At 49.7% G+C, this 11,168-nt stretch overlaps 2 protein-coding genes across 2 annotated transcripts in view; one reads left to right on the forward strand and one right to left on the reverse strand.

Annotated features, from left to right (window-relative positions):
• Nucleotides 1-11,168, reverse strand: part of TSPEAR (thrombospondin type laminin G domain and EAR repeats) — a 194,815-nt gene that overhangs the window by 154,569 nt on the left and 29,078 nt on the right. The gene's annotated exons all lie outside the window — the stretch shown is intronic.
• On the forward strand, nt 88-894 carry LOC133251164 (keratin-associated protein 12-2). The gene has a single exon (XM_061423252.1). The coding sequence runs from the start codon at nt 419-421 to the stop codon at nt 791-793; it is 375 nt and encodes a 124-aa protein (XP_061279236.1). The 5' UTR covers nt 88-418; the 3' UTR covers nt 794-894.

The raw sequence follows: 11,168 nt of genomic DNA on the forward strand, positions 1-11,168 counted from the left end.
TTCATTTTCACATGCAAAGTAAAAGCTCAAAATATACGATGGCCTCAAAGTCTTCACTGACAGCATGAGATTAAAAGGAGTAAAAAGATACAGTACTTTTAGTCAATCTGGGGATTCCCCGTGCACAATGATAACCTGGAGAAACACCATGAACCCATGGAAAGGCAAACTAGAATATCCTGTTTAGAGGGAGGACCTGGCCTCAAAGCCAAACTAATTTATGGAGGAGAACAGCCCAGAAAAGCGTGCCCCAGGATAATAAGACGTTGGGGAAACACAGTGGCAACAACCACAAGGAAGTCAACAGTTGTGCTTTTTGTTGCTGGGACGCCCACAGCCTGGGTATAAAAGCTGCTGAGGGAGGCAGCCTGCAGACATCTCCAGCTCTCTGCCCAACACCACCCAGCCCCACACCACCATGTGCCACACCAGCTGCTCCTCAGGCTGCCAGGCTGCCTGCGTGCCCAGCTCCTGCCAGCCATCCTGCAGCACATCCAGTCCCTGCCACACGTCCTGCTTCACATCCAGCCTCTGCCAACCAACCTGCAGCACGTCCAGCACCTGCCAGGCAACCTGCGTGCCAGTGAGTTACAGGCCAGCCGTATGTCTACCAGTGACCTACAAGCCCACCCTGTGTGTGACTCCTTCTTGCCAGTCCTCTGTGTTCCTGCCCGTGAGCTACAGGCCAGCGGTGTATGTGGCCCCCTCCTGCCAGTCCTCTGGGTGCTACCAGCCCTCCTGCCCCACCCTGGTCTATAGACCCATCTCCTGTAGCACCTCTTCCTGCTTTTGATCATGAGCCTCCTCGCAGATGCTCCCAGTGCAGACCAGATCACTCCTATACCCCTCCTAGCACAAGTCCTCAGTGGGCCTCCAGGTTCTGAATGTGGCAGATGAAAAGCATGATCAACCAAGCTCTGAACCTGCGTGAGAACGTGGCAGGATGATCTGGACCCTTCTGTGAACTGGTGCATCCACCCCTACCCAGAGGAAGCCCTGGTTCCCGGGTCCTTCTCTGACTCCAGCAGGAAACCACACCCTATGTGAGCCAAATACAAATAAACCATGCTACTCAATGCAGCCTGTCCCCCTGTTTTATCTTCACATATTTTGAAGTTTTCTTCTTAAAAGTGTATACAAATCATAAGTACCGAGGACTCTCCTCAAAGAGCCCTCTTGACAGCTCAGCTGAAGGTGGAGGGTCCTTGGTGGGTGGAGGGTGGGGAAGGTATGTCCCCACATCGGCCACTTGAGACTCACATTGTGAGTGGGGAAGGACTTCCCCTACCTCTGAGTGGCGGGTGGGAAACAGGCCCAGACCCAGGTCCAATCTGGTGCCTAAAGGATGACCACACAGGGAGACCATAAGGCTCATACAAACCCACCACACACACAAAGGGGAGTCTGGCCATCCCAGGGAGAGGAGACAGATCTGAGAAAGCCTCACCCCTCAGGCCCAGGCACACAGGGCCTGCCAGGTTGGCCTTGGGCCAAGACCAGAGAGCCCCACTTTCCTCCTGGCTCCAGCCTGGCCAGCACAGCTGCCTGAGCACATAAGTCTCCAGCAGGGAGAGGCAGACAGATGCAGAGGTCACTTCTGTGTGACAGGCATGCAGGGGCAGAGCAAAAGTACTGTGTTCACAGCCCCCGTCCTAAGCACAAGATGCTGACAACCACACAAGGACTCTGAAGCCACTGGTACCTGGAAGGTCCTCAGAAAACACCAAAACCCAAACCAAGGTCAACATCTGAGCAGGTTGATTCAAATGTCCCCCACACTGATGACCTGACACTCATTCCCAGGAAGAAACACAGTTTATGTCCATTTAAATTAACACATCTGAGGTTGACAAAACTTAGAAGACATTCAAAAAAGCAGGGAAAAATCAATTCATTGTCAAGAGACAAAGGCGTCAATACAACTAGACTCAAAGTGACCCAGATGCTGCAGTCGTGAAACTGAAATTCAAAAATAAACGTGACTAATATGTTAAAGGGTTGAGTGTAAAACATGGGCCACACATGTGGGGACCACACAGATGCGGAATTGCTGCAGAGAGATGGAAAATAGAGGAAAGGGTCAAATGGAAAGTATAGAAATAAAAATACAGCATCAAAGATGAATTCCTTCCATGGGCTCTTGAGTAGACGTGACACAGTCAAGTGCAGAATCGATGAACTTGAAGATGGGGAAATAGAAACTACCATATTCAAAAGCAAAGAGCAAGATGGTGGGGATGGGGATAAGAACAGAACATCACAGACTCTGGGACAATATCAAAGTATCACTGATGCATGTAACTAGAGTCCAGAGAGAGAAAAGGCATAGAACGTACCTCTTCACAGAAGAAATATTTGAAGAAATCGTATCTGAGAAATTTTCTAAAAGTGATGAAAGACATAAGCCTAAAAACACCAGAGCACCTCACGTAGGATAAGGACCTTCTCCCTACCCACCCCTGACCAAAAAAATGACCTGGACACATCATATTAAAATAGTGGCTGTCAAAAAAAAAATAAATAAAGAGGAAATCTCAAAAGCACTCATATGGGAAATATATGCCATGTACAGAAGAGTAAAAATAAGAATTACATCAGAGTTCTAATTAGAAATTCCACAATCCAAACACAATGGAATGACATCTATAAAATACTAAATGAAAAATCTGTCAGCCCACAAAACTGGGAAATATCTTTCAAAATTGAAAGTGCAATAAACACTCTCTTAGGTAAACAAAAATGAGAGAGATCAGCAGATGATATGTGCTGCCAGAAATATTGAGAAAATTTCTTCAGGTCAAGGAGTATGATAGCATAGAGAAACTTGGGCCTACACAAGGAAAAGAATGGCTCTAGAAATGATTTTAAAGAGAAGACAAATATAACAATCATTATTAGACAGTTGTCTAGAGCAAATGTAGTAACAGTGCACTGCGGGATTCTTAATAAATGGAAAAGTAAAATATGACAATAACACAAAGGCTATGAAAGGAAATGGACGTGCTGGGCTGTGGAATCCTGACAATATGGATACAATAGTAGAATGTTGTCTGGAAGCAGACTGTATTATGTTAAAGGTGTACAGTATAAACTCTAGGCCAAGCAGCTTCCAAAAGATGTGTAAGTGATGAGCTAAAAGTAGAAATGAAATGGAATAATTAAAAAGAAGGAAATGAGGGGAAAGAACAGATGGGACAAATCAAACACAACTCACAAGATGGTATTCTACCTTTAAAAACAGTAACAATTACATTCAATGCAAAATGTCTGAACATCAAAATCAAAAGACAGATTTTCAAATTGGATCAAAAAGCAGTACCCAACCATTAAGATATCTATCAGAAATCCCACGCAGGGCTCAGTTTCCTCCCTCTCAGTGGTGTCCAGCTGGTCTGTCCTCCCCAGGGGCTATAGAGCCATGCAGGCAGGAGTCTGGGCACGTCACCCCAGGGTTCTCCCCTCCTTCCCGACACCAGGTCCCCACATTGGCAGGCAGGACGCCCAAATGTCCCCACAGCAAGAGGCCCAGTGGGGACTTGAGCGGAAGAGCCGAGCAACATGCCCCAGCCCCATGCACAGCATGCACAGACACCCCAGGGCATGTGAGTGTCAGTGCCCACCAGGGACACCCAGGGACTGGCAGCACGGGTACACTGGGACCCTGACTCCTCGGGCAGTTTGCCCACCTCAAACCACCAGTAGAGCCCAGTGGCCAGCATGGCACAGCACCTGCCCAGCACCAGCCCTGCCCAGCACGAGCATGGCCACTCCCAGCCCAGAGACTGCAGGCTGTGCTTGTTGACGGGCTTCATGGGGCACCCGGCACAGGGACAGGAAAGTGCAAACAGGATCAACAGCACAAGGAGGGGCCACGTTGCCGGGACACACGTCCCGGGTAATAAAGGCTGCTGGGGAGGGACCCGCAGACCAGACCAGCAGCCCCACCACCATGTGCTGTGTCGGCTCGCCCGCCGGCTGTGGTGCCCTGGGCTGCGCCCCCATCTGCTGCCCGCCCGTGGTGTGTGGGGGTGCCTGCGACTCCCCCGACCCCAGCGGGTCTCTGCTGTGCTGTCCCAGTGACGGCATGGTCACATCCTGCCAGCCGCTCTGCAACCCTCATTGTGCGTGTAGCCCTGCCTGTTGCATTCCTGTGACCTGCCAGACCATGGAGTGCAAGGCCCACTTCTGCCCCATCTGCTTCTGCGTGCCTGCCTCGCTCTGCATCCCCACCTGCTGCTGACGCTACAGTGGGTGAAGCCATGGCTCCTGATCCTGGAAGCTGAGCTGTACATCAAAGGTCTTCACCCTCTGGTTCTGCCCTTCACGCGAACAAGCTCTCCAAGCCCCACAACTGGCTGATCACCAAAGACCCTACCCCCTCCTGCTGGGTTGCTGAACCAGGAGCCCACCCCACTGGCTGGTTAATAAACACATCCACCTAGCTCCCTCTCCCCAGAAATGGTCAGGAGCCCACGCCCCGGGGCCAGGAGGGCAGTTTGTGTGTGCAAAGGGGCTGGGGGGCAGGGCTGGGGACTGGCCCACCCTCATGAAAATGTCCCGAGGGGGGCCCAAGCTTGGTGCCCACCTCTGTCCTCCCTGCCCTCATAGTCCCGCCTGCAGCCTGCGAGGCCGGCCAAGCACCACCATGCCCTTGGTCATGAGCCAGGGGATGCTCGGCCACTCCCGTGAAGAGCCCTGACCAGATGGTCTAGCACCAGGACAGAAGAGGGTGTGGTGACAGCCCAGCCAGGCTGCTCCCCCAGCCACCCATTCCAGCCACTGCCTGGCCCTCAGCAGGGAGAAGCAGCACCTGTCTTCTGAGCACCTGGGGTACCGGCCAGTGTGCTGGCCGCCATGACGCCTAGCCAAGGCAGCTCCTGGTCGTGGATGCTCGGGAATGGAGAGGAGCGGGGCTGTAGGCTCTCCCCTCACATCCACCTCCACACCCACTGAGGGGCCCCAGGCGCACAGCCTTGAGTCACCGCAGTACAGTCCTGGCCATGGTGAGTGAGTGACCCTCAGATGACCACGCGGGTCAGGGTGAACGTGCAGCAATGCCTGCACACCTGCCGGGCCCTGCAATCTGCCGTCCTCCCCTCCCTCATGTGACGCATGTAGCCTGGTGTGGTGGTCTGTGCGCGGGCTGGAAAAGAATTCCCAGATATGAGACAGAATGAGAGGAGAATAGAGTTTATTAGAGTGGGAGACGCAGCTAAAACGGGGGGCCAGCTCAGCAGAGAGCCGACTTCGAAAGTGAAGACTTGGTCAGCTAAAATATAATTCTGGCATTGCATTTAATGGCATGGACAATCGTCCTCACAAACCGCATAATCCTTTTTCCACTTGTAACTTCTCTTCAGACAATTTTAATTTAGCTTCATGTACCTTACAGTAGGCAGAGAGGAGAATCCAGCCCGCCACCCAGCATGGCACATTCTAATCCTTTCTAAACTGGCGCTAGCCACAAACATTCAATAACTTCTAAAGGTTCAGTCCACTTTAATGTAAGGTTCCAATTCTCACACAATCCAGTGAATATGCCCCATTCATTAGCTAATAAGCAATACGGTGGATCGTCCCATCCAGGAATAAAAGCTTCATCCACTTTAAACTCTTTCTTCTTAAAGACTGGCATTTTGTTTCATGAATCCTGCTCACGGTGCCAATTCAATGTTTCGCCTAAACTTTTAACTTTGGTTTCAGGTTCAAAGGATTCATTAACAAAAGAAATCACTCGTTATACACAAACAATATTTAGTAGAGAATTACCAATATTTAATAGAGCATTATCTAACTCACTTTCAATACACAGACATTAAAAGAACAGAGCAATCGAAACAGTAGAGGAAGGTAACCCACACACATCACCTAATTGGGCCAACCAACATCCAGCCTCAAACAGTGCTGGGAAGTCCCATGTAACAGCAATCTGGAGTCCCGCTGGGGAAAAGGTCCTGGGCAGTGTGTCTGCTCCACGGGTGAGACTTCAAAATTGCAGTTTGGGGGATTCCCGCTTATAATTCCAGGCCACAGACTGATATCATCGTCAGTCTGTGAGCAAAGTGCAGCTCTGGTTGTATGTTAATCTTTTTTACAATGCTGTTTGTTTCATCTTCTGAGTCTTAGGATGTGGCTAAACCCCAAGTATGGTTGGCCAGACCTCCTCCACAGGCTCAAGAATTCCAAGACCTGCTCCCTAAGTTATCTGTAGTGCTTCTCAGTTTTCGCTTGTGAGCAGGCACATAGTCAGGGCAGTGTCCAGACAGGTCAGGAACAAGGTTGGAGGCCTGCCTGCTCTCCTTTGTTGTCTCTGAAGCCCGGACAAGACCACTTCCATTTAATTCCCCTAATACCTAGGGGGCTCAGCACCCCATCATCACGTGCCTGGCAGGGGTTATACCACACCTACAAGACACTGTCGCCTGGGTAGCCACATGCCTATCACATCAATGTTCCCATCTGTAAGGTGGGTCTTTACTGACTCAGGAGTGCTCCGTGAGACATGGCTTACAATGAGCTGCACCTGGCCCCAGCACACACTTCCCTGAGGCCCCCAGGCTACTGGGCAGCGTTAACACAACTGAGAACCTGAGCGTGAGCTCACAACCCCCAACACAGTGCGTGTGGACACATGTCCACACACCAAGGGCGGCAGACACAACAGATGTCCCCAGAACTTCATGCTGTGGGTTCTTATCCACAGACTTGTAAGCAAGCATGCTTTAACATCCAAGGAACTAAAAAATGGGATGAAAAACATGAGAAAGGAATAATATACTATTTTTTAAAACAGATATACCTGAGAGAATCAAAGACAACTGCTAAAGCCAAAACATATAAAAATCATTGCAATAAAAGTCCGCAGCCTGGGTGGGATGGCAAGTTGGGGAGACCAGTGCACGCGAACCAGATACTGACCTGAAGAAAATTACACAGGAACTAAGACATTTATTCAAAAAATGACAAGCAGCCAGCAGTCTTGGGAGACAGAGAAGGGTCAGCACACGCCACACGGCTCTCCAGAGAGAAGCGGGGAGAGGCGACACTCAGGGGCAGAGACCAGACTCCAGAAAAGAAAGCACCCAATTACGAAGAAATCCACGTGGTGAAAACAGAGAACACTCAGGTCAGCGAGCATCCACAGCACCGGGGAGATGCGCTGGGCCTGGGGCCTTCACTGCAGGGCCTGCACCTGGACAAACGGCGCCTCCAGCTACAGGTAACAAGGAACGAGAGGGACTACAAGTAACTGCCTGTGTGTGCAGTTGGGACAGAGTGTGGACAAAAGATTCAAAAAGACCAAAAACCCAACTGCCACTTCCAAGGTGTCAGGGCAAAGGCAGGGTCCTGCTCACACCCCCTGCACACACCACCACGAAGAGGGTGGGCAGACCACCCAGGACGCCTCTCTGGCCTGACATCTGGACCTGCCACCGCCCTCAGCCAGGAACCAGCTCACGCGCCTCCTCGGAGGGCGAGCAGGGCATGTGTTACTTGTTCTCCCCGCCTCCACTGCAGCACGAGCCCCAGTAAAGCCCTGCCTGAATTTCTCACCTGACCTCTCATCAATTCCTACTGACGGAGATGGCCTAGCACCTGGTTGGTCACAAAAGGAGTAGGTTGCCCACAAAGGACAACCAAGAGGGGACTTCTCAGCAGTGACAAAACCTGGCGGATTCCAAGGAAGAAAGACAAAGCTCCGACACAGAAAAGACACACGCCCTTCTCAGAACACGGCAGAGCAAGCAGACCAACGGCATTCAAGGGTAATGTATTCAAAATCTGAAATTTTTCAATTACTTTTCTCTAGCTTTAGATGAATCTTGCTGAAATGAGACTTTGTTAACTAATAGTTGGGGTACATTTTGTCTCAAAGAATTTCCAATTTCATGAGGAGATGTCACAGTGGCCTAAAAAAAAATTGCACGCAGTGTATAAATACATGTGAATCTTTTGCATTCGTCAAAGAAGAATTTCAGCTAGAGACCCCGTAAAATGGTATTTACCACAAGATGATACCCCGTTACAACAGGCAAGAAACTGACTTTACTGTCCCTTTGAAACAAGGGACTGACCTTTCCCTTTTGACTTTGTTCCTCTGTATGACATGTTGAAAATATCTGTGCTGTTTTCTGAAGCTTGTCTATGAAAAGCATCATGGAAAAGTAGTTAAAAGCATTCAATATATGCATAGCAAAATCAGGGGCAGAAATTAAACAGAAACAGTTATCCACAGAGACTGACAAGGTCAAAAGATGGTTCTCTGAAAAGATAAGTCTTTGGCTTGTGGAACTGGCTGGCAGAATAAAATGGAAGGCCCAATAAAGGCCCCTAGGAAACTGGGACTGAAAATTATGCCAGAACTACAGGAGTAAGAGAGATGTTAAAAATAATCATTGGCTATTTCAACAATTTTGTCCCAATAAATTTTCTGAAGATATTAAAACTTTCAGCCCTGGGATTTCTTTGGAAGGAATGATGCTAAAGCTGAAAACTCCAGTACTTTGGCCACCTCATGCGAAGAGTTGACTCATTGGAAAAGACTCTGATGCTGGGAGGGATTGGGGGCAAGAGGAGAAGGGGACGACAGAGGATGAGATGGCTGGATGGCATCACTGACTCGATGGAAGTGAGTCTGAGTGAACTCCGGGAGTTGGTGATGGACAGGGAGGCCTGGCGTGCTGTGATTCATGGGGTCGCAAAGAGTCGGACACGACTGAGCGACTGATCTGACCTGATGGTGAATTTATTAGAAACATAAATAACCTTTAGGCCCTAAAGAAAATGAATCAGGATTTAGAATCTACCTGCCAAGACCATACCAGAGATGGTCTAGGAATAAATGTCTCCAAAGTGACACAAAGTCTCCCAGAGAATACAAAGATGAGATAGCTCCCTCACTGTATGAGGTGAGACCCACCTGAGTGCCTAAAAGTGAAGGTGAAGACTGTCAACAAAAGGAACCATGTCCGGTGCAATTCACACCACTCAGAGCACATCATTCCTGCTAGAGGATGGGGCAGAGGTTACTCAGGGATGGTGGGGCCAGGGGCCCCTGGAAGAGGCCTTAGATGGTGTCGGGGGTGGGTATCCCCACTTCCTGGACCTAGAGCCAGTTACCGGCAGTGCCCACTCTACGAAAAGCCATCAAGTTTTGACCTTATTTTGTGTCCTTTTCTACGTGAGCATCACCCTGTAAAAAATACATAAAATAGAAAATAAAGTTCCTAAGACATTTCACAATGACCAGGCTGTCCACACTTGGAACATCCGACGATGGTGGCCGTGGGTTAACATATGGAACAGCCAGTCCCACACCTGCTGGCAGCATAGTTTGGGAACAACCCCTTTGTGGTGAAATTTGCACCCTCTGGAGTTGGTGAAGGCATGCACAGTGACACACGAGCAGGGCACTTCTCAACAAAGATGCTTAAGAGACACTGACTCAAGGAAGAAGTTAAGAGTGAAAAATTGCAGCATCTGCGGTAGGAACTACAGAGTCAGAATAACCTAAGTGTCTGTGACTGGAGACTTAATCGATGGATCCCAGTATATTTGGACGGTGGAATATCATATAGCCCTGAACAGATGCCAAGAGCTGGTGTATCTGCAAGGATGAGTTACTCCAATGTAACGTGGAGGAAGAAAGCAAGTTACAAAAAGATACACAGTGTATGACAACATCTGAACTTTAAAACATACTAAAAGTTCTGACCAACCTAGATAGCATATTGAAAAGCAGAGACATTACTTTGCCAACAAAGGTTCATCTAGTCAAGGCTATGGTTTTTCCTGTGGTCATGTATGGATGTGAGAGTTGGACTGTGAAGAAGGCTGAGTGCCAAAGAATTGATGCTTTTGAACTGTGGTGTTGGAGAAGACTCTTGAGAGTCCCTTGGACTGCAAGGAGATCCAACCAGTCCATTCTGAAGGAGATCAGCCCTGGGATTTCTTTGGAAGGAATGATGCTAAAGCTGAAACTCCAGTACTTTGGCCACCTCATGCGAAGAGTTGACTCATTGGAAAAGACTCTGATGCTGGGAGGGATTGGGGGCAGGAGGAGAAGGGGACGACAGAGAATGAGATGGCTGGATGGCATCACCGACTCGATGGACGTGAGTTTAAGTGAACTCCGGGAGATGGTGATGGACAGGGAAGCCTGGCGTGCTGTGATTCATGGGGTCGCAAAGAGTCGGACACGACTGAGCGACTGAACTGAACTGGAGGATCTAATGTATTGTCTCAGAACCTGGATGAAGAAATGCACTGGGGAGAGAAACCCCAAGTTCAAATGGGGGTTCCTGGGGGGAGAGCCAGGGAAGGTGCTTCAAAGGCAGTAAAACCCATTTCCCGGTTGTGGCTCTGCTGGCATCTTCATCTTGCCCACAGCCCACCCAACAACAAAGCTACGGCCCCTGCCGTACCCCCAACACCATCCTCACCCTCTCAGTGAGCTTCACAGGAATTACCATAGGCTAGCTTAACCAACGGCAGAGCCAGTCCAGCACGTGTGTGTGGCTACCTGTGTGTGTGTGTGTGCACGTGTGTGTGCCTGGAGTTGGTGAAGGCACGCACACACGAGCAGGGCACTTCTAGACAGACATGCTCAAGAGACACTGACACAAGGAAGAAATTAAAAGAGTGAAAATCTGCAGCATTTGGTAGGAGCACCCACATGTGGTCCAGATGGAGACAGGCCACAGGAACTGCCTGCAGTAACAGCCTGGAGCCAGGAGAGGGCGGCAGACGAAGGCGCCGAGACGGGGCTTCGCGGGGAAGCTGGGGCTCACATCTCCATCCCCGCGTGCACCCCTGAGACAGGAAACCCGGGGGCCATAGTTCTGAGTCTCCCTCTTTGTCACACAGGTTCTGAATCCCTTGTCATAATCCCTCTTATGTTCTCACAGCTCTTTACCTTGGCTTTTCATTATATGAGGTTCTTACCATGTGGCCTGTTTGCTAACATTTTCTAAGACTCTGATGTGGCAAACATTATGCCCAAAGCTCACATATGTTATTTTTAATCTCTTCTACAACTCTGCAAGGAAGCTCCCTTCTTGAGATGAGGGAAAGGCAGTTCAGAACCGATAAAGAACTTGCCCCAGCGGAGACTGAAGCCCACACTTGCCTACCTCCACAGGCCACACGAGCTCAGCGGTGCTGTGAGC

Source organism: Bos javanicus, chromosome 1 (genome assembly GCF_032452875.1).
Source record: "Bos javanicus breed banteng chromosome 1, ARS-OSU_banteng_1.0, whole genome shotgun sequence".
In the NCBI taxonomy this organism is placed as follows: Eukaryota; Metazoa; Chordata; class Mammalia; order Artiodactyla; family Bovidae; genus Bos; species Bos javanicus.